The 26,979-nt window shown below is 42.7% G+C and overlaps 2 protein-coding genes across 2 annotated transcripts in view; one reads left to right on the top strand and one right to left on the bottom strand.

Annotated features, from left to right (window-relative positions):
- B4GALT6 (beta-1,4-galactosyltransferase 6) overlaps nt 1–14,648 on the top strand; it is a 31,860-nt gene extending 17,212 nt beyond the window's left edge. Inside the window, exons 4-9 of the mRNA XM_054179649.1 lie at nt 3,423–3,547; nt 5,027–5,143; nt 6,322–6,509; nt 10,585–10,707; nt 11,559–11,660; nt 13,530–14,648. Coding sequence (XP_054035624.1) covers nt 3,423–3,547; nt 5,027–5,143; nt 6,322–6,509; nt 10,585–10,707; nt 11,559–11,660; nt 13,530–13,677 — 803 coding nt within the window. The 3' untranslated portion in view covers nt 13,678–14,648. The remainder of the gene's footprint in view (nt 1–3,422; nt 3,548–5,026; nt 5,144–6,321; nt 6,510–10,584; nt 10,708–11,558; nt 11,661–13,529) is intronic.
- Nucleotides 14,649–19,516: 4,868 nt separating this feature from the next.
- LOC104309109 (transthyretin) lies at nt 19,517–24,833 on the bottom strand. The gene is made up of 4 exons (XM_009910374.2): nt 24,713–24,833; nt 22,294–22,424; nt 20,096–20,231; nt 19,517–19,646 (listed from the first exon to the last, which is right to left on the bottom strand). The coding sequence occupies exons 1-4, from the start codon at nt 24,779–24,781 to the stop codon at nt 19,539–19,541; spliced, it is 444 nt and encodes a 147-aa protein (XP_009908676.1). The 5' UTR covers nt 24,782–24,833; the 3' UTR covers nt 19,517–19,538.
- Between the last annotated feature and the right edge of the window lie 2,146 nt (nt 24,834–26,979).

Raw genomic sequence — 26,979 nt, forward strand, 5'->3', positions numbered from 1 at the left:
TACTCAGCATCAGCAAGTAATTAGGTGTTTAGTATAGCAGTTCAGATCCAAATCATACCGAACAGTGCTGCTGACAGCCACACTGAATTGCTGATAATTTTTTCCTTCAAAGAAAAAAAAGTGGATTAGAGTAGTCTAGAATCCATTACAGCTTCTTTTCTAATATCAGCAGAGAAGTTTATTCAGTGAAGAGTACAGTAACAGAGCCTGTTGTCTGTGTTTCATTCAACATCTCCAAATTCTAAACTTTGTCTCTTGCATTGTAAGTGCACAGACCTGGAGTCAGAAGTATGGTTCAGCTCAGTTCCTTGTGAACTTCAGTTACATAGAACACTGTTTAAAACCAAGTAGCAGTTAGGCATGGTGTGATTATAAGCCTTATTTCAATCTCTCTGTCTCCAGAAATAGGCTTTGGCTTCAAAGTCACATGGATCTTTCATAGATTGCATTGAGTTGGAAGGGACCCTCAAAGGTCATCTTGTCCAGCCCCTCCCTTGCAGTGAGCAGGGACTTGCCCTTCTTCATGCTTGGAATGAATCTGGCTACTCTGTCTTGGAAAAGACTTAAGTTATTGTCAGTCCCTTCCTTTGTAGCTAAACCAGTACTTCAAGCCTTTCCAGACTACACACTTTCTACAGCCCTTGCCATGCTTGGTTTTTGTACTGCAGACTTCCTCTAATTTGATTTCCTCACGAAGCATTATAACTGACTGAAACCCTGGTTACAAACAAACTAGTAATTACCTTCTGTCTTTCACATAACAGCAGTTAATGCATTCCAGAAGGAGATTTGCCATTTTTGTGCAAATGCATTACAGTTTATTGTCTCATATTAATAGGCAATCCATTATAAACCATCAAAACACCTTCCTGCATGCTGCAGCATAGCCAGGTATTTCCTACTCTGTGTGCCTGTGCTTCATTTCTCCTTCAGTAACAATCCATCCTTGTTAAAATTGATTTCACTCTACTGATTTCAGTATGGATCTGATTTGTTGAAATTGTTTTGGGTTTGGATTCTGTTGTTCAAAATGCTTTTTGCTTCCTCAGCTTGCTTTTTGTGTGTGTGTGTGTTTTATAGCTGTGTTTTATTGCAGTGTGCTAGGCAGCAATGAAGCAGTGAATACTAAGCACAGATATTTACAGGAGTCTGATTTTATTCACCTTGCTCTTGTGTACTTCTGATAGTACCAATATTTCAGGGTTTACTATAGTGACTTTTTAAACAGTCTGGGGGGAATTCATGTCCCATCAAGTTAGCATCACCTGCCTTGTATAAATACTGATTTGCCATTCCTCCTTTTTTTTTGTTGTTGTTTTAGCTTTATTTAAACTCTAAGTATCTGATCACATTTAAACTTTTCTCAGGAGACCAAGGCACCTGACTCCTTTGCATCGTGTGTTGTTTACTTCCTTTTCTGTGTAGTAATTGACCTTTATTTAGCTTTCTTTTCCTATTAGATTCTATAAATAAACTGAGATGCTCTTGTTCCTTCTCTGTCTCTTGGCAGCTGAAACTGATTTAGTGACTTATCTATTTTTTAATGTATTTAATTTGTACATTGTTATACTCTGTGTACTGCTCCTTCCATTAGCCTTGCTGCTGCTTTTTGCAAGGTTTCTTTTTTCAGGTTACTGAGGAGTTTCAGATACAACCATAATAATGATGATGACAATTATAACAATGACTTAATAACAATTATTGTTATTAGTAATAACAACAACAAAATTAGATTATGATGTTGATTATGTTGATTATTTTAGCAATAATAATCCATTTTCTGTGAAGCTCTTCAGGATTAGCTGCTTCTGGTGTATATTTCACCAGTCTTTTTTTGGCAACTGCCTGGCTTCCCTTGTCTTCTAAAATTAATAACTATGGATTTGTTTGAATCTGTTCTTAAAAGGTCTTCTCCTTATTATGCTGTTCGTGATCTTTTTTTTTTTCCCCCTATAATTTCCCTTTAATTTCTTTTTTAAGTTGCCTTCTACATTTACAAGTAGTTCTACATTTAATCATACTCAAAACTAAAATAGCTCTTGCATTATCTTCTGCTCTCTCCTGAAAGCAATAGTTATTCCTAGTAGGCTCCAAGAATTTCAGTCTGTCCCCAAGATTTAGATAGCTGGGCAGTTCAGACTTACAATCTGAAGCAGTCTTCTGGAAAGAGAATCTTTTGGGAATGAGCTCAGGGAGCAATCAAAATGGGAGCGATTTCTTTCATTGACTTAAAATTCTAGCCCCTCACCAAAAGACTTAAGTTTTTAGACAAAACTAGGTAGAATATTTTCTTGTTTCTGTCAGATAGTTATTGCAAGTGTTTTGTTTGTCTAGCATAGAAATTGTTGAGGAGCAGCTTGAGAATAGAATAGACCAGACCAGGTTGGAAAAGACCTTTGAGATCATCGAGTCCAATCTGTCACCCAACACCATCTAATCAACTAAACCATGGCACCCAGTGCCCCATGCAGTCTCTTCCTAAACACCTCCAGTGATGGTGACTCCACCACCTCCCTGGGCAGCACATTCCAATGGCCAAGCTCTCTTTCTGTGAAGAACTTACGCTTCTCCCTACATTTTCTTTATTCCTTCCTCTTTTGAGTGTATTTACTACGAAACCAGGTTTGACTTGCACACATCCATAATTTAATGACTGCCAGCTTTTAGCTATCAGCCAAGTGTAAATATTTTCTCATAATAAGCATTAACCTGATTGTTGCTACCACATTGTGTTCTTTATGCAGCATCTTGCTGACTTCCACTCTTGTCAGTAGCCATTTGCAAAGGCTTTTCTCACAGGGCTAATTAGTTCTGTAAGTGGTAATTCTCAAATCCAGCCACTTGCTATAAGTGGGTTTGATGCTGAGAGTGGTGAATTAGTGGCTGAAAGCTGTGCCTAAGATGTGCCTAATTGTCCAGAATCTAAATTGAGGAGGTTTGTTGAGTGTAGTGATGATGCACTTTCCTCTTTTGTTTCTTTTGTTGTGGAAGTGGAGGTAGGAAGACACCCAGAATTTGAGTATTCATTCAGTGGTGCGGATGATGTGGAACTGTTTACAGGAGTACTTAAAATGAAAGGTGACTTTGTCTTTCTGAAATAGATACAAATTACTAGATTCAAATTACTTTGTTCTGTGACCTCTGCAATGAGTATTTTGCTTATAGGATTTATTGAAGGGATGTTTATATTGGGAAACACTGACATTCATTTTTAAACCTCTGAATGTTAAGAGGATAGCATAAATAGTTCTTATCTGTAGGTAGTGTAACAACAAGGTTCTGATGCTGTTTATCTGTGATGTACCCTGGGGTGTTAGACCTTGCTTGAGGGTTGGACAAGATGACCTTTGAGGTTCCTTCCAGCCCAATGCAATCTGTAAATCTGTCTTAATTGAAATTAAACACTTTTTGTCCTCTTTTAGGAGGCCTTATTGATGTCAATATGAGTGAAATCAGCTTTGATGAGATTCAGCAACTGTTTTCAAAAGATTTAGACATTAAACCAGGAGGACACTGGAAACCAAAAGACTGCAAGCCACGATGGAAGGTGAGGTGCTGCTTTTATGGGTTTTCTGCTGTGGGTGTGTAAGGACAGCTCACCACTGCAAGTTCTCGGTCTCTTCCTGCACTATGTTCCATATAGTATGTAATAGCTTAGTCTGTCTTAGTCTCTTCTTGAGCACAGACAGCATAAAGCTTGCCAAGAAACTTGAAATGCTCCTAAGTTGATCGGTATGTCAGAATATTGACCTGGGGCAGCTTCATCTGGAGAAGAGGAGGCTGAGGGGAGACCTCATTGCTCTTCACAGCAGCCTGAAAGAAGCAAGGTGGGGGTCAGTCTCTATTCCCAGGCAGCAAGGGACAGGATTAGAGGAAACAGCCTCAAGATGTGCCAGGTGAGGTTTAGATTGGATATTAGGAAAAATTTCTTCCCTGGAACAGGCTGCCCAGGGAGCTGGTTGAATCATCATCCCTGGAGGTATTTAAAAGATGTTTAGATGTGGCACTTAGGAGAATGACTTCGTGGTGGACTTGACAGTGGTAGATCAATGGTTGGATTCAGTGATCTTGGAGGTCTTTTCCAACCTTAATGGTTCTGTGATTCTAAATGGATTGTTAAGAACTTCTAAAGGTTCCTTGGCTGTTGTTACTAAATATTTTAGCATACAGATGCAGCCCTGTCCTGTGTGTTTGTTAATTAGGAGCAAGTGAACATAAAAGGAAAATCTTAATTTCTGTTTTACTCCAGAATTTAGACCTTTTTTTTTTTTTAATTGTTTGATCAAAAATCCAGCAGGATTTCCTAGAGGAGATGAATCATAGAATCAGTAAGGTTGGAAAAGACCTCAAGGATCATCAAGTCCAACCTGTCACCCAAGACCTCATGACTACTAAACCATGGCACCAAGTGCCACATCCAGTCCCCTCTTGAACACCTCCAGGGATGGTGACTCCACCACCTCCCTGGGCAGCACATTCCAATGGCTAACAACTCTCTGTGAAGAACTTTCTCCTCACTCCAGCCTAAACATCCCCTGGTGCAACTTGAGACTGTGTCCTCTTGTTCTGGTGCTGATTGCCTGAGAGAAGAGACCAACTCCCACTTGGCTACAACCTCCCTTCAGGTAGTTGTAGAGAGCAAGAAGGTCTCCCCTGAGCCTCCTCTTCTCCAGGCTAAGCAACCCCAGCTCCCTCAGCCTCTCCTCATAGGGCTGTCCTTGAGGCCTCTCCCCAGCCTTGTTGCCCTTCTCTGGACACGTTCAAGTATCTCAATGTCCTTCTTAAACTGAGCGGCCCAGAACTGGACACAGGACTCAAGGTGTGGCCTAACCAGTGTGTAAACCATCGAGGCAAGTAAAATGTAGACGTTGAAAAGCCTGCGTAAGCTGTGGGGAAACTAGATCTGGTTGAAACACTAACATTGAAAAATGCTAATATAGTCTATCTCTCTCTCTCTCTTATTTTTTTTTCCTTCCCTTTTTCCATATATATACATGTATATGTATCACTCTTTAATTTGTTGAAGGTGGCAATCCTTATTCCTTTCCGGAATCGCCACGAGCATCTTCCCATTTTTTTCCGCCATCTGATCCCTGTGTTGCAGAAGCAGCGGCTGGAATTTGCCTTCTATGTTGTTGAACAGGTAACAGCATTTACTTGACAAGTGACACTGTAACCTTACCAAGGTTTGGATAAATGCAGAATTTCAATATTGTTACTCTGCTGTTCTCATTCTTTGAATGAGAAGAGAAAGTTCATCTTCATTCCCTGCTTGAAACAGTGGCCAGATCCGTGTTGCTTTCCTTCCAGTACAGGCTGATACTTTAAGAATCATAACAGCACCTCTTTGAATCTGATCATAGAATCAGTCAGGGTTGGAAGGGACCACAAGGATCATCTAGTTCCAAGCCCCCTGCCATGGGCAGGGACACCCCACACTAGATGAGGCTGGCCAGAGCCTCATCCAGCCTGGTCTTAAACATCTCCAACGCCTCAACAACCTCCCTGGACAACCCATCCCAGGGCTTCCCCACTCTCACGGTGAAGAACTTCTTTCTCACATCCAGCCTGAATCTCCCCACCTCCAGCTTCTTTCCATTCCCCCTAGTTCTATCACTACTTGATATCCTAAGAAGTCCCTCCCCAGCCTTCTTGATGCCTCTGTTAAGGAAAAATTGTCATGTTAAGGAAATTTTTTTCTTTGAGGGTGATAGAACACTGAAACAGGCTGCCCAGAGGGGTTGTGGAGTCTCCCTCTCTGGAGATATTCAAAACCTGCCTGGATGCATTCCTGTGTGATCTGGTGTAGGTGATTCTGCTCTGGCAGGGGGGTTGGACTGGATGAGCTTTTGAGTTCCCTTTCAACCCCATAACATTCTGTGATTCTGTGAAGTTTGCAAGGACAAAACAAAAATGGAGCCACATCTGGCTGATGACTAGCCACCAGTGGTGTACCTCAGGGCTCAAGTCAAGGGCTTTCCAACTGGAACAGTCCAGTCTGTTCTGTTGTAGTTTGGAAAAAGCCCATTATGTTTATGTCTTAGTTTGTATCATTATTTCCTTGACTCTTCATGCTGTATTAATCCAAACCACCCATATTTTCAGCATTACTACTTGCTGCTAAGGTTTGTCTAAGAGGGGAGACCATCTAGACTCTTTAAATCATGGGATACAGTTGATGTAATTGATGCTAACTAGAGCTATTCTTCTGCTTAACTAGAGGGCTAACAAGTATCTTTGTCAATGCTTTTTTGTGGGGTAGAGGATGTACCTTCAGTCCTCTGGACACTTACAGTGTCTCCTTTGTTTTCCTGTTTGAAGGCAGGTACACAACCTTTTAATCGTGCAATGCTCTTTAATGTTGGCTTCAAAGAGGCCATGAAGGATGCTGTCTGGGACTGCATAATATTTCATGATGTGGATCACTTACCTGAAAATGACAGAAATTACTATGGATGTGGAGAAATGCCACGGCACTTTGCAGCAAAGCTGGACAAATACATGTACATGTAAGTGATTTTAGTTGTTATTGCTTGATTCATTTGTTACTGCCCCAGCAACCTTCTTAAAGTCTGGGGGAATTTTTGACAGTATTTACGGTAGGTGAAGCCAACCAAACACCCTCTGACCCTGGTGTTTACATACAGGAGTTGATAAAAGGAAGATTTAATTTTAGTATCTGCATTTGAGGTGTTGGTAATTGGCAGATGTCATTTATGATTTTCAGTGCTGAGCTTGTTGAAGTGAGGATGGTCTTAAAACAAACCAAACCCCAAAAGAAACAACCCAGCACCCCCAAAACAGAAAACCCAACAACAACAAAACAAAACCACAAGAGAGACATGATCCTTCTGGAGCAGGTCCAGAAGAGAGCCACAAGGCTGATCAGAGGGCTGGAGCACCTCTCCTGGGAAGACAGGCTGAAAGAATTGGGGCTGTTCAGCCTGAGAAAGAGAAGGCAGTTCAGAGATGTTACTACTGTGTTTCAATATCTGAAGGGGACCTACAGGAAGGCTGGGAAGGGACTGTTTAGAAGGGTTTGAGAGTGGTGAAATACTGGAATAGGTTGCCCAGGGAGGTGGTTGAGGCTCTCCCCCTGGAGACATACAGGATCAGCCTTGATGTGACCCTTGACAGCCTGGTCTTGTTGGAGGTGTCCCTGCTGACTGCAGCAGGGTTGGACAAGATGCCCTTTGAGAGTTCCTCCCAACCCAGTGCAATCTGTGAATCTGTAAAACCAAACCCAAATGTCTGTGTGTCAAGAGGGGAAAACTTAAATTGCTTATTAGGAATCTTCTGTGGCAATGCAAGCTTTTGTGGTGGCTCTTAATGAAGATAAGCAGATAGTTGATGATGATCTTTGAGGTCTTTTCCAACCTTGTTGATTCTATGATTCTGCAGCAAAATACCACAGGAAAAATGTCTCACTGAATTTTTCTAATTGATGTACAATCTATTTCTGCTTTACATTGCTTTTGAAGAGGTTTTTCTTACTGCAAGCTCCCTTCATGCCTTGTTTTCAGTCTCTGTTGACGTTTGAATGTAGTGGGCCCTGCAGTTTTGTTACCCCCTGTCCCACTGCCACTTTACATTAATGATGTTTCACTTGCTTTTTAACACTCTGCTGTCTCATGACACTCTTCCAATCACTTCACATAAAGCTGGAGCTTATTGCTTGCTACATGTATGTGTTTGCCAGCCTGAGATCTTATTTGTGCAGTTACTCAACTTGGCACCCCGGTCAACCTGACAGATCAAAAGGAATGCATTGAAAGCATGACTCTGTGTTTGGAATAGGAACAGGAATGGAATAGGAATAGGAATGGAATAGGATTAACCAGGTTGGGAAAAGACCTTTGAGATCATCAAGTCCAACCTATCACCCAACACCATCTAATCAACTAAACCATGGCACCAAGCACCCCATCCAGTCTCTTCCCAAACCCCTCCAGTGATGGTGACTCCACCACCTCCCTGGGCAGCCCATTCCAATGGCCAGTTAATCCAATGGACTTGTGGTTGTCAGCCAATTCACAGTCAAACCTTGACAGATTTTTATACATATTTAAAACAAATACAAAGGAACATACACAAAAGAGATTTCTTCTATCTTTATGTGTATTTAATTTATCAAATGTCTAAATGCAGAGAAATGTTTACAGAATATGGCTATGGGATACCTGTATCTCTGTCTATAAAAACACCTATTTAGAAAATACCTTTAAATATATATTTAGCTATGTATACCAAAAAGTGCATGTGCAGCACACACTCATGCATAACATCTGAATGAAAACCTCAGACAGTTGTAGGAGCTCTCTTACCCCAATTGATTTTAGTTTTGCTTGGTGGATTGCTTTTGGATGGGTGGTAGTTCTCTGTTGGTTTTTGCTAGGACCTATGGGGGGGGGGTTGTTAATTATTTTGGTTGGGGTTTTTTTTTTGTTTGTTTTTAAATGTTTTTAGAGCCCCAATTATTTCAGTTAAATGCTAGAAGGGAGATACAGTAACCTGCCCCAAAAGATTTCATAGATGCAAAGATTCATAGAATGGTTTGGGTGGAAAGAGATCCTGAAAATCATCTACTTCCAGCTCTCCTGCTCTGGGCTGGGGCACTTGATGCTAACCCAGGTTGCTCAAGACCTTATCCAGCCTGGCCTTGAACACCTCCAGGGAGGGAGCATTCACAACCTCCCTGGGCAACCTGTTCAAGGGTCTCACCATCCTCATTCTAAAGAATTTCATAGAATCAATAAGGTTGGAAAAGACCTCAAGGATCATCAAGTCCAACCTGTCACCCAACACCTCATGACTAACTAAACCATGGCTTCAAGTACCACATCAATCCCTTTTTGAACACCTCCAGGGATGGCAACTCCACCACCTCCCTGGGCAGCACATTCCAATGGCTAACAACTCTCTCTGGGAAGAACTTTCTCCTCACCTCCAGCCTAAACTTCCCCTGGTGCAGTTTGAGACTGTGTCCTCTATGTGTCCTCTGTGTCCTTTCTTCCTAATCTCCAGTCTAAGTCTACCTTCCTCAAGCTTCAATCCATTCCTTCTCATTCTATCACTACAAGCCCTTGCAAAAAGTCCCTTCCCAGCTTTTGGTTGAACCCCGTGTTGCCACAGATTAGAAATTCCATGCCTGTGTGTTTCTTTTTCTTTTCCCTTGCATTCTGGGGTCATTTGGCCTTCAGTGTGACAGTTTAGTCCTAAGCCATGGTAAATCTTTGTGTAGGTAGCCCTAACTCCTTGGAGGTTCCAGATTTGGAAGCATCTCCTGAGCAGTATAATTTGATTAGCTTCATTTGCTGAATCCGTATGCTCTTTCTAAAAGAGGCACACGCTTTTCTGTGGCAGCCTCTGCTTTCAGGATGCAAGTCAGTACTGGAGGTAGCAAATATAGATCCTTAAATATAATTTTGTTAAAGGCTGGCAAAGTATTTTGAAAACTGGAAGTCACATTGCCTGGGTATGGGATGTTCTCCTATCTAGCTACAGCCACTGCTCCTGTTGGCCAACTGCTTATCTCAATAATGTATTTTAGCAGTTACTGTATGCTGGCTGACAACAGAGCCTGGAGGTCTTTTTGATTCAAAAATTTACCTTCTAAACTAGGGTGGGGTTTGGGATTATTTTTTTGTTTGTTTGTTTAAACAACTGTGTTTCCCACTGTGGGTGACCATGTACTGTTAAGACTGTTCCAAGTCTTAACACTTCTGCAGAATTTAGTTGTGAATTAAAATTACTGAATGGATGCATCACTGACTTGTAGCTTTTTTTCTCAGCTGGTTAAAGAGAGGGCTTTGTGTTTTGTTGGGTTTTTTTTTTCAGTTGAATAGTGTCAAAATAGAATAGTTTGAAGGTTTTACTTAACACTTCAGCTGTGGGTCTAGATCAGCCATCTGAAATAGGTGACAGACTTTTGTTTCATGTGGTGATACTAATTGGAGCTACAGCTTGAGTGCTTGTTGTGCAATTCAGACGCTGCTTCAAACACGTTGCTCATCTTCTGTAGATGCTACTTAATGCCAGTGATCTGTGAGCCAGTTTCCCTCAGTGAATACATTCAGCATCTGTTCATGTCCTTGGTTTGGGCTGCTTGTTTTTCTGAGAGCACCTTGCCTGTGGGGATGGGCTGAGGGAGGTGGGGCTGTTCGGCCTGGAGAAGGGGGGACTCTGGGGAGACCTTGGAGCAGCGTTTCAGTAGCTGAGGGGGGCCTGTGGTGGGGCTGGTAAAGGAATGTCTGGAAGGGCCTTTGGTGAAGGGACAGGGGGCAATGGTTTGGGAGTGGAGCAGGGTAGGTTTGGGCTGGACATCAGGAAGAAGTTCTTTGCAACGAGGGTGGTGAAATACTGGAACAGACTGCTCAGGGATGCACTTGAGACATCCCTGGAGACATTCAAGATAGCCTTGATGTGGCCCTGTGCAGCCTGATCTAGTTGGAGGTGTCCCTGCTGAGTGCAAGATGGCCTTTAAGGGTCTCTTCCAACCTGAAACAATCTGTGAGAGGTATTGTTCAAAGACAGGGCTGCCTACCTATGTTCACTAATAACACAGGATTTGCCTTTTGTTTTCAGTCTTCCGTACAACGAGTTCTTTGGTGGTGTAAGCGGCCTGACAGTGGAACAGTTTAAGAAGATCAATGGGTTTCCAAATGCCTTTTGGGGATGGGGTGGAGAAGATGATGATCTTTGGAACAGGTGAGTGTTCATTGTTTTTGCCTTCCTCATGGTTCTGTGGTATCCACCCTTTGAGAGTGATGAGGGTTTTTTTCTGACAGTTGTCACATTGTAGTCTTTAAGTTAGCAAATTCTATCCTTTCTTAAAGAGTTCACTTCAGAAATCTCAGAGCAGAACTGTTTGAAGGCATAGGTATGATGTTCTTTTTTCTTGGCCTGGGGACAGTTAACAGGCTTTTAAGACTTAGGTCTTGTAACAAATAAGAGCTACAACAACACACATTAAGCACATTTAGTCTCATTCCTTCTTGTCTTTTTCTGTTGCTTTTTGATTTTCCTTTACATCTCTCGTGCTGCTAGCATTATGGATTATAATCCCACAGATGTGGAGTCAGCATGAGTTTAAGTAACTTTCATATTTCAGGAGCAGCATTTGGGAGTTTAATTTGGAGCTCTATTAATGTCACAAGTTGGAGAATGGACAGCAATGCTCACTGTGTTACTAACAGCTCACAATATACTGGTGTAAAATGTTCCAGCTGAGCAGCTGAAACAAAGTGTCTGCAGGAGTTTGCATTTAAAGAGCTACTTTTTTTTTTCCCCCCAAAGGATTATATGTTTTGGTTCTCTTTCCTTACTATTTTCATCTTCTTATGCTGTTGTGCTCTAAGAACAAAGCATGATGGACTCTGCAGTTAATTGTTATTTCACATTGACAGCTCTTTCAGTTCAGTTAGGAGGGCTTTGGGGTTTTCAGAGAGACCATCAGTGAAAGCAAAGACTTAGCCTTAACAGATGGGAGACACATTTTTCCTTTTTGCTGTGAAAACATCTTTTTTAACATTCCTCATGCAAATGCTTTTGTACTGCAGGGTTCACTATGCTGGATATAATGTGACAAGACCAGAGGGAGATTTAGGGAAGTACAAATCCATTCCTCACCATCACAGAGGTGAAGTCCAGTTTTTAGGACGGTAAGAACACTGTTCAAATACTAGAGCTGAAGATGCCATTAATATATTTCTCTTCCACCCATACAGACCTTCTCCATATTCAAATGAGCAGTCAGTGCTTCTCAGTGTTATTCCCACTTTAGTGCTAAACTTCCTATTTTCTTAAACACATTATGTTTAGTGTTCAGATATTTCTTATTCAACCATGAGAGAGACTGAGTTGGCATGTCAGGAGGTATTATCATCATAATCTTTGATGCAGAATGTTATTGTTCCTTAATAGTTTGGGCATTAGTGCTGGCAGGGCTCCATTAGTTGGTTAATTTGGATGTCCTGGAAAAAAAAGCAGCAGTACAGCTAGGGGAAATGACTTCTGCCTGCAAACAGACTGGCTGAGGGAACTGGGGTTAAAGAGGAGGCTGAAAAGAGGCCTCCTTGCTCTCTACAACTCCCTGAAAGGAGGTTGGAGTGAGGTGGGGGTTGGTCTCTTCTCCCTAGTATCAGGGTGATAGAATGAGAGGCAATAGAATGAGAAGAAGTGGCCTGAAATTGTGCCAGGGTAGGTTTAGGTTGGACATCAGGAAAAATTTCTTTTCTGCAAAAGTGGTCAGGCATTGGAACAGGCTGCCCAGGGAGGTGGTGAAGTCACCGACCCTGGAGGTGTTCAAGAAACCTGTGGCCATGACACTCTGGGACATAGTTTAGTGGGCATGGTGGTGTTGGATTGATGATCTTAGAGGTCTTTTCCAATCAAAAAATGTTGTGGTTCAGTGATTGGTTTCTTCCATCATATTTTGTTCTTTCCTGAGATACAGATTTTTCTCATTTCCTCCTTACACTGAGCTAAACTTTTCCTTTCTGGGTTCCTTTCGTTTGCTGCAAAGATACCGAACACTTTAACTGGCCAGTAGATTCTGGAATATTCCCTGGACTGGAATAACAACCAGAGATGAGCTACACCTAAGGATCAGAATATGAAACACAACCTAAGGGTTTATGGTGTGTGTTTTCAGATAGTTAGAAGTACTGCTCAATTCTGTTATCAACATCTGTCTCATTCTGGGAACATCTTTCTTTTCTGTTTCATCATTTTTAAGTAGAGAAGTTGAGCAGACTTGGGTAAATACATGATATGAGCCTAGAAAGTATGAATCAGTACTCTGTGGAGAGTTTTTTTTCCCCATGATCAATCAGTACTCTGTGGAGGGGGTTTTTCCCATGATCAATCAGTATACTCTGTGGAGGGGGGGTTTCCCATGATCAACGAGTACTCTGTGGAGGGTTTTTTTTCCCCATGATCAATGAGTACTCTGTGGAGGGTTTTTTTTCCCATGATCAATGAGTACTCTGTGGAGGGTGATTTTCCCCATGATCAATCAGTACTCTGTGGAGGGGGGCTTTCCCATGATCAATCAGTACTCTGTGGAGAGTTTATTAATGACCTCAAAGTTAGATGTCTGCAAATAGAGTAGTCTCAAGAATGGAAGGAAGAACAATTCAGACCTTTAAATATATGATGATGAGGAGTGAAGGTTCCCAAATCTTCTCTGAGCTCCATAGTTGAGTTTTGTAGCCAAAGAATGTGAAGAAATTGAATGTTCTTTTTAAATCAGTTTGGTTTGGGGGCCATAAAAAGCATACCTCATAAACGCCACCTTTGTTATTTAGTCTTAATGTTCACTTACAGAAGTGAAGATAAAATCCTAGGTGTACTAAAAACCAGCAAGCAGATTGCTTTTAAAGCTTGGGAAGGGAATTTGGTAGTTTCCAAGTCCCAGGATTTAAAGCATGTTTCCAAAGGAAATGTCTGTTACGGTATCTTGTCTGACATCAACTGACTTGTTTCTCACAATTCTTTCTCATCTTTTGTTCTTCCAACTCCCTCTGCAGGTACAAACTTCTGAGGTATTCCAGGGAACGTCAGTACATTGATGGCTTGAACAATTTAGTATATACTCCCAAAATACTTGTCAGTAGGTTGTATAAAAATATAACTGTTAATCTCATACCAGAACTCGCTCCTGTTAGAGACTATTGATGGAAGTGGAATGACAGACTGCCCTACCAGAAGAAACTTAGCCCTGGAAGCTACTAAAAGACCCTGTAAACCAAAACCAACCCAACAAACAGCAGCTTAGAATTAGAGATTTGTGACCATTTTGTTGCATATTTTGGGATGAGAGGTGACTGCATGTACCATGAAAAAGAAAAGCAAAGCCAAGCCAGCAGCTACCACTCAGCAGCACCACTCAGATGTTTACAGCATGAGACTACTGTCCAAGCCTTCATTCTTCATGTTCTTAACCACTCAGCTAAAGAAACTGCAGAACAGAGACTTGTAGCTTCTCTGGAAGTAGGGACAGAAGGAACCACTTCTTCCAGCAATGTTGTGGGGTTCTTTTTGTACTAACCCACCCTCCTAACCCTCCTCATATTTAAAATGAATGCTTCTGTTTCTTTTTAAAATGTGGTTTTGTAAATATGTGATGTAAATTACTGTGTGTACATGCCTTTTAAATGGCTCAGTATTTTATGCTCCAGTATGTATTTGAGTGTGTTCTTGTTTGAATTCTATAGGAATGTTTTTCTTAGCATGAAAGAACAAGTGTAAACTGTAAGTATGCTTAAAACAAGGTTATACCTTATGTGAAATGAAGGAAATATTAATTGTTGGCCAGCTATGACTGTAAACTGTTATACTAGTTTTGAGCTCTAGGCCTTTTTGCATATCCCTATAGAAAAAAATCAATTTCCTAGAAGAGCTTGCTAGAAAGAAAGCTTTGAGGTTTATTTATTGCCAGCAAAACTGTATGATACCCTGCCTGCCATCTAGACCCTCTAGGTATGCATATTGCATGTGCATTACTGAACAAATCTTGCAGCTGTTGCTATTATGGTGACCTACAGGAGCTCTTCACTGTTTCCAAGTGTGCCACTGGTGTCAGTGTCAGGGACTTTAATGCCTAAAACGATGTGTCTGGGTGCGTACAGTATTTTGGTATTGGTCTTTTTTTTCAGTTAAATCTATATATCTATATATATAGCTATCTTAGTAAACAGCACTTTTATTCCTCCAAAATCAGAAGAGCCAAAAAAAAAATAAAAATACATGTGTCTTCATTGGAAGAATATTAAAGTTAGATTTTTTTTTAATGCAAATAAGCAAACCTAGTTCTAACTAGCCGTAGTGCTTGCAGCGTGGGATTTTCAGAGCCGGGGATGTCGGTCAGGCTGTTCCGCTGCTGATGGGGGAAGTGGAACTGAAGCAGGCCAATCCCAAGTGCTTTTTAAAATTCCACTCCTAATGTATTAATCAATAAAGCTATTTTAAGGGCCTTTCTGGTAGAGTGCTGAGTGCTTCTATGATGCACTAAGTATCCTCAAGTCGATGACTTTCGATGAGACGTTGAGGTTGCACAGTCCCGCTGAGGATCGGTCCTGCCTGCCTCTCTATTTTTGTGGTGTTGTATGTATGAGTAACGAGCCTCTTTCCTTGGCTTACTACGAAAAACACTTATTTTCTGTTGGCTTGTAATGTTATGCTACCTAAAAGTATCCCCCTGCCAAGCATTATCTTCTCCCAATATTTTTTTACACCCCTTGTTAATACTGAGCGAAAGGACGGGATCGTTTATTTTCTATGCTAATGCAAAGATACTGACCAAGATCTGCTAAGCTTATTTTGTTTGTCACAGTTACTCTTTAGGAACCAAAGACTGACTCCTGCTCCCACAAAGAATGGAAAACACTAGATAATAAGGATTGTTTATCCACAGAGTGTACTGTAAGAGCGTTGCCAGAGAATACTAACTTCAACTCATTACTGTGTGTCGGTTGCCTGAGTTGCTGCCACAGATGGTGTGGTGCTTTGTATATTTCAGTTTGCCATAAACACCTTTAATTTCTTTGACATCCCAGCAGCAATTTTGCCCCTAGCCATTCTTCAGTAAAGTTAGGAGCTTAGTTGTGGGCATCCTAAATATTTAGTAGAAATGTAGTGATTTAAGTGAGGTTGAGAGCAACTGTAAGGGGTGTTTTTAAACTGTGTTGGGATTACCTTAACATCTAGCAGTTGATCCAGTGATGTCAAGCAATGCAAATAGCAGCAAGTGAGCATAAAGTGAACAAACCCTCCTTCAAAAGCATGCTTAAGCGGTTTGCTCACCTCCTGATCTATTTTTCTATAGCTGAGTATATAGAATATTTTGAAGCATATGGACAAAGTGGGGGGATAACTGATACACTGTATGAGCAAGTATGACTACTTTCATTTTGAAGATATATTTCCTACCAGGCTAATACAATTCTTGTTGAATAGAGGATTTTTTGGCTTTTGTTTTGAAGCCCTGATGTGTTTTGAAGTGATTGCTGGTTTTCAGTACAAGTTCAACTCCAATTCAACACCCATGGCTGTGAAACATCCTTTGGTACTCCAGGTCTGCACTGTTTCCTGAAGCATGCTTTTGTGCCCATTTGGTAGGCATTCTGTGAAATGGATGTGCAATTCAAAACACTCTTGAGGCATATGTTTGCGTATATACATACAATATTACACATAGACCGTGGCTGGGCTAATAGAGCCTTGCAGCTTTAAGTGATTTAATCATGGAGGGTCTCAGAAAAAGGTGATGTAGAGCAGTCTGTGAAGGGATTTGGACGTACAGCTGAGTTCTTCAAGTTTACATTTTGGTGCCCCAAAGTGATGGGTGTTTGGTTATGAATTGTTACCCAATGCCCTTCTCTCAGTACCTTTCTATCACCTTGTTGGGAACTTGGAGAAGTTGCCATCTGAAATGACATCAGAATAGTGTTCATATGCTACCCGCCTGAATTCAGTACTCTTCTGTAGTGGAGTTTAACATAGACAGTGCCTTCAAACAAAATCAGTGTGATGCAGAACTAAGAGTTGTCCACATTCCTTTTGATACTTTCGCGGCTCTGGTAAAACGCAGAGGGAAGGCAATCACATTGAGCTGTGCATTGCTGACAAGGCAAACTAAGGCTGTCTTCTCTTCAAGGAGTGAGCACGGAGGGAGGAGAAAGAGGGAGTGTTTTCCAAGATTCTGAATGTCTTGCAAATGAACAAGTAGGAACATGACAGAAATATTAACAGCGGAGCCTGAGGGACATGCCGAGATACCCTTAAGGCCATTTGCTGTATTTCCAATTGAAGTAGGGGACTACAAAAGAGAGAATCCATTTTGCAATGGACAGGATGTTGAAAAGCCAGTGCAAAATGTCCTTTCCCTTGGACCTTGCCAGTCTATTTTTCTATTGTTATGTTTACTAATGCCTCTGTTGTAGTGGGTTACTAATGAGCCAGGTACTTACAAACCTAAAAGGATCCATTGCTTATCAGCAAGAGGAAGTGTACTTAAGATGATTTTATTTCTTAGAGGTATGTAAGGTAGGCTTAATGAACACTGCACTGAAACAAATGCTGGGAATTTCCTGTGTACTATCATATTATTTTTTTTTTTAGTATTATTGTTATAATTTTCTTTTTCTTTCTTTCTTTTTCCTTTTTTTTGTTGTTCATGAAAATGTTTGTACTTTTTTATCATTGTCTTTTATGAAATACAATGTTCTAAAGATGGCGTTGGCTTGGTTATTCTGAGGCTCTGTGGAGAACATGGATTCATAGAATGGTTTGGGTGGGAAGGCATCTTAAAGGTCATCGTGTTCCAACACCCCTGCCATGGACAGGGACACCTTCCACTAGCCCAGGTTGCTCAAGGCCTCATCCAACCTGGCCTTGAACACCTTCAGGGAGGGGGCATCCATGACCTCCCTGGGCACCCTGTTGCAGTGTCTCACCACCCTCGCTGTAAAGAATTTCTTCCCAATTTCCTGTCTAAATCTGCCCTCCTCGAGCATCAATCCATTCCCTCTCACCCTATCATAACAAGCCCTTGTAAAAAGTCCTTCCCCAGTTTTTTTGTCACCCCCTTCAGGTACTGCAAGGCCACTATAAGGTCTTTCCACAGCCTTCTCTTCTCCAGGATGATCAGCCCCAACTCTCAGCCTGTCCCCAGAGGTGATATGCTCCAGCTCTCGGATCATCTTCATAGAATAGAATAGAATCAATAAGGTTGGAAAACACCTCAAGGATCATCAAGTCCAACCTGTCACCCAACACCTCATGACTACTAAACCATGGCACCAAGTGCCATGTCCAGTCCCCTCTTGAACACTTTCAGGGATGGTGACTCCACCACCTCCCTGGGCAGCACATTCCAATGGCTAACAACTCTCTCTGGGAAGAACTTTCTCCTCGCCTCCAGCCTAAACTTCCCCTGGTGCAGTTTGAGACTGTGTCCTCTTGTTCTGGTGCTGCTTGCCTGGGAGAAGAGACCAACCCCCACCTGGCTACAACATCCCTTCAGGTACTTGTAGACAGCAATAAGGTCTCCCCTGAGCCTCCTCTTCTCCAGGTTAAGCAACCCCAGCTCCCTCAACCTCTCCTTGTAGGGCTTGTGCTCAAGGCCTCTCCCCAGCCTCATTGCCCTTCTCTGGACATGTTCAAGTGTCTCAATGTTCTTCCTAAATTGAGTGGCCCAGAACTGGACATAGGACTCAAGGTGCTGAGTACAGGGGCACAATGACTTCCCTGCTTCTGATGGCCACACTATTCCTGATGCAGACCTGGATGCCATTGGCCTTCATGGCCCTCCTCTGGACCTGCTCCAGCAGCTCCATGTCCTTCTTCTGCTGGAGACACCAGAACATACCCTCTTTGTGTTTTGTTTGTAGATCAGGTACTCATGTTTCTAGTGCTCTATTCTGTAGACCAAAAGGAGACACCTGCCCAGTAAATACACGGGGTTAGGCTGTGATGGGGGTCAAGCCTTAGGCTAACAAATCCCTGTATTGGTCTTTACATTATTTCAGCTTTTGGTTGTCTTGGGCTAAATGACTCAATGTTTTTGTGTACTCTTCCAAGACAGGGTTGCTTGTTCTTGTGGAATCTCCTAATGGATTTTCTCTGTTCTTCTGCTTAGGAGGTAATCTTCCTTGCATGTGGCTTACAGGTATGTGAAATAGAAGGATTCACCCTCTGGCATTACACAGGGAGTTGCATTTCTCAGGAATCGCTATTCTCATGTTTCTTATAACTATTACACATGTGTCTGTTGGTTAGAGGTAATTTTGGGGAGTACTTCAACTGCCTTGAAGCAGTTTTATGAATTTGCAGCCTTTTATGAAAACACATGACTAAATTTCTTCAGCTCTCTTTGGTGGTTGTACTTCTCTGCAGCACTGGATGTGGGCTGTCCTTGGAGGTCTCACCAGTTACATTGGAAAACAGGAAAGGCATTTTAGGTACAGGCAGCATCCTTAAATGCTGTTCTGCCTTGCCCTCACTTTTAAGCTGCTTTGGCTTCTGCATCTTAAAAATCAGTACTGGGAGGTGAGTTTAGCTGGTGGTATGTGGGGCCCTAGGTAGCAGTCCCACGTGTCTTCCTCTCTAGCGGGCTTCACGAATACAGCAGAGATGATGGTAGGTGGTGGATTGCATTTTCTCTGTGTTTACTTTCTGTGAGATGCCTTTCAGATGTGCTTTGTTCACTTCCTTTGCAAGAAGGAATGTGGGTGATTAACTTCATGAAAGGCTTCCATTTGTTCACAGAAGCCCAGTAATGCAGTTTCAATGCACTTTCTTTGTCTAAGCTTAATGTGTTTGGGTTTGGGTTTTTTTCAAGCCCTCAACTTCTACTCAGAAGAGCAGTGATTAAGGAACACAGAAATACAGGATGCTTTTATTCAGAAGAGTATTGGAAAACAAATTCAATAAACGGTCTTCCTGAAGTTAAGTGTTGCTAAAGTCAGAAAGAAAAGTCTTATTATTTATGGGAATTTCAATTCGTACATCTAACTTTTCATGCTTAATGTCGGCTTCTATTCCACTGGCTCACTAACTACCGCTGTAGTTGAGTAAGAAAAGGGACTGAGGAAAACAGTGATGGAGTGATGGCGATAGCCAGAGTCGTTAGCTGTGAACACCACCTGGAGAAAGAAAAAACAAATACCAGACAATTCATAGACGCATAGAAGGGTTTATGTTAGAAGGGACCTTAAAGATCATCTAGTTCCAACCCCAATGCCACAGGCAGGGAGACCTCCCGCTAGACCAGGTTGCTCAAGGCCCCATCCAACCTGGTGCTGAACACTGCCAGGCTTGGAGCCTCCCCAGCTTCTCTGGGCAACCTCTTCCAGTTCCCCACCACCCTCACAGAGAAGAATTTTATCCTAATGTCCAGTCTAAACCCAGCTTCTTCCAGTTGGAAGCCACTACCCTTTGTCCTGTCCACTGAGACTGTGGATCTAAAGTGTTAATGTGAAAACATTGTGAAGTGAAAAGAAAATTGCAACACATGCAATCAGCAATTGAAGCCTAGCCCTATAAAGTGCCTTCATTCTATGGAATTAAAGTACAGGAAGGGATGAGTACTCACATCAGCATGGTGATGGAAGGGATTCAAGCCCAATCTCTTCCAGTAAGAGGCTGTGTCCAGCTCAATCTTGTACAGCCCGGTTACAAATTGTTCTTTACTTGCAAGCTCATGGAGCTCTCCGTTGTCAGTGGTTTGTCTGTGTGAGGGCAGAAGAATGCACTCTCATATTTTGGTTAAGATGTAGATCTTAGCAGCTGAACTTGAGGGATGTTGTGTAGCTTAAGTAACACGATGAATGCCCCTATTGATCAGGAATGGCTTGTGTCCATCTGTATTAGGGACGCTTCAGAGCTTATCTTGGCATTTGCTGCTTCCATGATGGCCACAGCAGATGGCTGCCTGCCACATCACTGCTCTGCATGGTTTGGGGGTGAGCCAAAAGCTGGTGTTATTGTGCATGGGCTCTTGGCAGAGTCTTGGAGCTAATTAAATGAACTCACTCAGAGAGAAGACGTCATCACTGCTGTAAGCAATGTGGAAGCTCTGTTGCCCTCACTCTGCGAATCAGTAGGGTCAGCTCCCTTGATTTGTCCATGGTTTTCTTATTTAAGCATCTTGAGTCGTTTTATCAGTGCAAATAGCTTTTATTGCAGTTGGCTATTTGAAAACTGAGATCTGCTATTTGAAATGGCTGTAGGTCAGCCAACATGCCTGTATTGATCAGTTGGTTTTCCATCCTCGACAAACGGATGGGTTTGTTTGGTTTGAAGATGCTATCAGTGCTATCCAAGGCCATAACACTGGTATGAAACCATACACCTTTGAACACTGGCCCCTTTAGGACTCCAGAACCAATATTGAATGCTGTCTCTCAAACATGTGTCTGGGTTGAAGCCTATTTCTGTGAACTAAGTTATATAACATTGGGGTTTGATCGGGTCGGCTACCTGCAAGCGATAGTGCTGCTGATTTTAGTAGTCACAAACCACTGGTTTGGGGTCTAGCTGCCAGACCTTTCTCTGAACATGTTCTATCCAAAATGCATGCAGAGACAAATGAAGAACTGGATGTTTTTTATGTCATCCTCTAGTGCATTACTTGGGATTTGTGTTTTAATGAAGCATAGAAATATGAAGTCACAGAACACCGCTTATATCAGACCAGATTCTCTGTAGTCAGTTACCAGAGGTTTGCAAATCCATTCAGATTCAAAGAATCACAGAATGGTTTGGACTGGAAGGGATCTTAAAGGTCACCTAGTTCCAACCCCCTTGCCATGGGTGGGGACACCTCACTCTAGCCCAGGTTGCTCAAGGCCTCATTCAACCTGGCCTTGAGCACCTCCAGGGAGGGAGGATCCACAACCTCCCTGGGCAACCTGTTTCAGTGTCTCACCACCCACACTGTAGAAAATTTCTTTCTAATCTTGAGTCTAAATCTGCCCTCCTCTACCTTTAATCCATTGCCCCTCATCCTATTGCTACAGGCTCTGTTAAAATCCCCTCCCCATCTTTTTCAGATACTGGAAGGCTGCTCTCAAGTCTTTCCAAAACCTTCTCCAGTCTGAACAGTCCCAACTCTCGCAGCCTGTCCCCACAGGGGAGGTTCTTCAGCCCTCTGATCATCTTTGGGGGCGTCCCCTGGACCTGTTTCAGCAGTTAGATACCCATCTTGTGTGTGGGGCAGCAAAACTGATGCAGATGTCTCTATTTCAACTTTCTGGTAGACTGATAATTGTTAGATAACTCCTCCTTTCTCTAATAATCATTCTCAGCTAAAACCAAACATCTTTTATCTGAGAGCAGTTGTTTCAGCATCTCTTGCTAACATCCAATTATTTACAAATCAACAAGAGTGGAGAGGTTGATTTATCACAACTTCCTCATCATAAAAACCCCCAAACCCTAGAAGAGTCTGCCTGATTGTTCTGGTAACAGCGCGGCAGTTCATTGCTGGGTACTAAAAAGTAACATAATCCTCGGTAATGAAATTGAAGAGAACCAGGGATTGAGTTAAAGGAGAGTTTGAAACAATTTCTCGTGCTCAGGGTGATTATAAAGCATTATAAACCCATCCTGGTGGTTGGAACTGTGCTACAGTTAAAAGGCTGTCTGCAGCAAATGGATCCAATAGGACCTTCTCTTCCCTCTGAGTAAGAATCACATCTTCCGCTGGAGAATGTGAAATTGCGTTTGCAACTCCTTGGCCTCTTCCCATTGCCTTCCCCTGCTTTCACTCATTATTTTGGTATGACTTACTTCGAATTTAACAGTTCCCAAGATCCATCTGCAGCTTCTTTATATAACTTAACTGGAACACTTGGAGCTGGACTTCCTCGGACTGAATCCAGAATTTTTATAAAAAGAGGATACTTGGAGTCAGCAGAGACCTGGAGGCAGGAAGGGAGAAGTGTTACGCTGCAAGGCAGGTGAGCAGTGGTCCATCAGGAAGCAGGAAGGTGTACTGCATCTTTAGATCTACAGACTGCATGATATTTCCCTCAGCAGGAGCACTGTGTGCTGCAGAACTGTAGCCTCAGGCTTCCTGGGGGCTGGGTACTGTGGAGCCAGGGAGGAAGATGTCAGGAGCTGTCAGGAGGAGTGCAGCCATGTGCTGTGGGGAGGCTGTGCTGCTCTCTGTGAGAACACACTTCTGTTTTCTCTTTGCATGGCCTGCTACACACCACTGCCAGCATGAAGTGCTACCTGAATTGTGACCTCAGCACCAAATGATTAAATCCTCAAAGGCAGGAGGAAAGGTTAAAATTCTGGCAGCTCTCCCTCTGTATTTCAGAGTAGTGATTCGGATGTGGCTTTCTGGATTTGAGAGCCTCTGATGTCTTGTAGCCACAGAGTTATCTTAATTCTGCTGTAAGCTTGATAAGCACCGCATATGGACTCTCAACTAACTCTGTGTTGGGTCAGATTTATCAGCCCCTGACAGCTGTGCAGGGGCAGGACAGGACAACCTTCCTTTAGAGATGGGGTGGCTGTAGTTGCACTCCCAATACGTTCAGCACAAGCTGTGGTTATGCCCTGATATTTTACCTCTTTAAAGGCAGAGTTGAGTCAGGGCTTTAACCTTCTTCTGCCTAATTCTGTAGATGAAAAGTGAGAAAACAGAGCTTTGTGGAAAGTGCTAGTCAGGGATGATCTCAAAACAGTGATTCAATCTCCATTTAATCATTGCGAAATGAGTCATGGTGTAGATGGTAAAAATCAAGAGCTAAGTGTGGTAAACCTGTGGTAAAACATGGTAGAAACTCTTACACACTCTCTTCCAGTCTGGGATGTAGTGACCATCCCACAGGGCAGGAGCTCTGTCTTGTATCAGAGCAGTGAACCAGAAAGTATCTGTGCTGCCTGTGTGCCCTGACCCCTCAGTCCCCCTCCTGTCAGCAACAAACAGGCTCCTTGCTAATGTTTCTTTGGAGGCACTGGCAATAGGAACTTTAGTGCCACCACCTATTTTCCTGGAGCTCAGGAAAAGTCTGCTTCCTCACCAAAGTTGGTCAGGTGTTCATTTGCTCAAAGATCAGAGCTTGAGAGGAAGAATAAGCAGGAGGAGAGAGAGCAAGACAGGACTGTTCTAGGAGAATATGTGGCCAGTTCTGGGTCACCTCAATTTAAGAAGGACTTTGAGACTCTTGAATGTGTCCAGAGAAGGGCAACGAGGCTGGGGAGAGACCTTGAGAACAAGCCCTATGAAGAGAGCCTGAGGGAGCTGGGGTTGCTTAGCCTGGAGAAGAGGAGGCTCAGGGGAGACCTCATTGCTCTCTGCAACTGCCTGAAGGGAGGTTGTAGCCAGGTGGGGGTTGGTCTCTTCTCCCAGGCAACCAGCACCAGAACAAGAGGACACAGTCTCAAGCTGTGCCAGGGGAAGATTAGGCTTGAGATGAGAAGAAAGTTCTTCCCAGAGAGAGTTGTTAGCCATTGGAATGTGCTGCCCAGGGAGGTAGTGGAGTCACCATCCCTGGAGGTGTTCAAAAAGGGAATGGACGTGGCACTTGGTGCCATGGTTTAGTAGTCATGAGGTGTTGGGTGACAGGTTGGACTTGATGATCCTTGAGGTCTTTTCCAACCTTATTGATTCTATGATTCTAATATCAGGCTGAAGCATCTGCACCTCCAAATTGTTTTGCTGGAATAAGTGAGCCTTCTGGAAAGAGTATCTGGGTTTGATTCTGTTCTTTCCTTGCATCAGGGAGTGCTGAGATTCCCTCTTGCATGGGATAGAGCTGTGGTGGGTACAGCAGTAAAGGAGAGTGCTGCAGAAGGCATTTCTCCAACAGGAAAGGAAATCCCTCCTATCAGGAGCTTGTTTGTTGTGTTACAAGGGCTGTTAGTTACTTTCCAAAAGGCCTAAGGCTTTTGTGTAGTGAATATGATCTTTTTCCCCTCCTCTTTTCTTGCATAGTTTTTCACACCATCACTGAGTCTAATTAGACAAGTGCTGCTTCCCTAACCATAAAGCCCTCAAAACTGACCACTAGAGAAGGGGAAAGAAGCACCAGAAAAAGAGCAGCAGGAGAGGGCTAGAGCCAATACATGCCAAAGAAAAATCAAAGTAATTGCAACCAAGTGGAGCATTCTGTTTTTCACTTAAGACTAATTAAAGTGCAAGAACAGAAAGCTGGGACTGCATCAGCATGGAGGCCCTCAATCCTGAGGCACTTACCGGTGGTGCAGCTTCAGAGAGAAGTGCCAGGCCAGCTAAGAGGAGAAGGAACCCTGAGGGAAAAGCCATCTTGCCTGCCACTGGCAAGTCTCAGTGTCAGCAAGTAGGAATTGGTGGGGTCTGTGATTTTTATATCAAAGCCTCTAAAGAGGGGCTACTTATCAGAGGAGCCATATGACTTTCAACTTGCCGATTCATGCTGTTTACTTGGTAAACACTGAGAAAATAAGTAACTCATACAAACATGAACCTTGCTTGCTACAATAAGGGGGTTCTAGCTTTGCTTCTCTCACAGCTCAGCTGCATGTTCTGTTTTATTGCAGACAGTGTCTGCCCTGGTTTATTTCGCTCTTTGTGTTGAGGATCTCCTGTAGTTGAGAGCAATGAATATCTGTGGGCAAATCGACAGTTTCAGGGAGATTTTTCTCTGTGGTTATGGCTTGGTATAACTGTCCTGACCCACGGTTCTTTGTGGTGGCCTTCTCCCCACCTCCATATAAGCTAAGTGTGTGGGCTGTGTAGTTATCTGAAGCACTCCCCTGGAGGAAAAAGACTTTCCTTTTGTTTTCCAGCACAATCACCAGATACTTACCACCCCCATTTGTGAAGCACAATGCTTCAAGTCACAGTCTTAGTGCTTTACTTGTCCCTTAGATTCAGTACAGCATCAAGTCAGCTCCCACCTGTAGCACCTGCTTCATTTCAGGGAAATGATGCTTCTTGAAATTCATCTATGTTTAGCCTTTGGTTAGACACTTTTATGTACACTCTCTCAGTAGGTTTGCCCTGTCATCGGGTGGATGACTGCTACTAGCAGAGGAGTGGTTTTGGGTTTTGTTGTTGTCGGTTTTTTAATGACTATACCTGTATGAACCTATTGATGTCTTGTTTTGAGCCCCGGGCATAGCCCACTGCACATCAAACCTACTGTTTTTCAAGCCCCAGTAGTAGCAGGATCCCATGAAATGTGCATGCTTTAAGGTGGATGCAGTTGTGAAACTGTTTGCACTGCTTTACCAGAGTTGTGTAACCATGGTGCTGTCCAGAAATCAGAGGGAAAAGTAACCAGACAGTGAGATGTGAAAGGCAAGCTTTTGTAACTTGTGAATTCACTTGGTGTGCAGTCATCCCAGCAGGCCCTGGGGGGTGGAGATAATCTCCAAGGTCAGTGGGAGATGAGGGTTGATAGGTCCTGAATGGCATGATTTCAGTAACTACCTCTGTAGTTTCTGCAGTCCCATTAGAAACCAGTTCTGTGCTTCAGGATACACCAGGCCATCAGTCTAAAATCCCTGCTGAAGTTCTGAGAGTCTTTGGTCAGTTTATCAACAACATGACATGAACCACAGCCACACCACGGCTTAACCTTTTCTCCTTTCTAAAAACACAAAGAGAATATTAGGTTAATACTTCTATTTTAAGACTTTAAAAAAAATAATATGGTGGCTGGAGACTTGGCTTATTAGAGAGAAAACTGGAATGCAGCTGAACACAGCAGCCAGCTGAGTTAGGGGATCAAAGGTGGTCAAAGTGGTGCGAACTGAAATTGCTCCACAACTTCTTAGCTTGACTGGGCAGCAAAGTTTCCTCTTGAAGTGACAAAGTCTTGAGGTTTACCTGAAGTTCTAAGTTAAAAACTACAGAGGTTTGAACTCTTTCAGCCCTCTGGAGATGTATAGTTCAAGAGCCTTACTGCATTATTTGCTCTGCTGCTAGGTATTCAGAATTAGGTGTTCAAGATGGGGCTAGGTGTTCAAGAGAGGATTGGATGTGGCAACCAAGTTGGTCTTGGGTGAAAGGTTGGACTTGATGATCTTTGAGGTCTTTTCCAACCTTATTGATTCTATGATTCTATTCTATGAATTTTTCCTCTTTACCCTCCGACCTAGTTGACAGTGGGTCTGTCTCTTCTGTGTGTAAACTATGGATGACCTTCTGATTTTAAATGCATGGTTTTGGTCAACACTTTTAAGGTAGCACAACTTCTATAACTTTCAGATTTCAAGCCACTGCATTTGGTCAGACTTTTTCAGGGCAGTGGAGGAAGACTAACAGAATCAAATCCAGTGCCATGCCATGCTTGCTTTCCAGATGCCCTCTGCACTTGAACACAGAATCAACATAGAATCATAGAATTGTTAGGGTTAGAAGAGACCTCAAAGAGCACCTAGTTCCAATCCCTCTGCCATGGGTAAGGACACCTCACACTAGATTAGGTTGCTCAGAATCACGACACCTTAGACCACAATAAAACTTCACTACTACAA

Source organism: Dryobates pubescens, chromosome 3 (genome assembly GCF_014839835.1).
Source record: "Dryobates pubescens isolate bDryPub1 chromosome 3, bDryPub1.pri, whole genome shotgun sequence".
Taxonomy (NCBI): Eukaryota; Metazoa; Chordata; class Aves; order Piciformes; family Picidae; genus Dryobates; species Dryobates pubescens.

Coding starts and splice junctions, on each gene's coding strand:
- LOC104309109 (XM_009910374.2), bottom strand. CDS start 24,781: ATGGCTTTTCCCTCAGGGTTCCTTCTCCTCTTAGCTGGCCTGGCACTT. Junction 22,425..24,712: donor TCTCTGAAGCTGCACCACCG/GTAAGTGCCTCA, acceptor TCCTGCCTCCAG/GTCTCTGCTGACTCCAAGTA. Junction 19,647..20,095: donor CCTTCCATCACCATGCTGAT/GTGAGTACTCAT, acceptor TTCTTTCTCCAG/GTGGTGTTCACAGCTAACGA.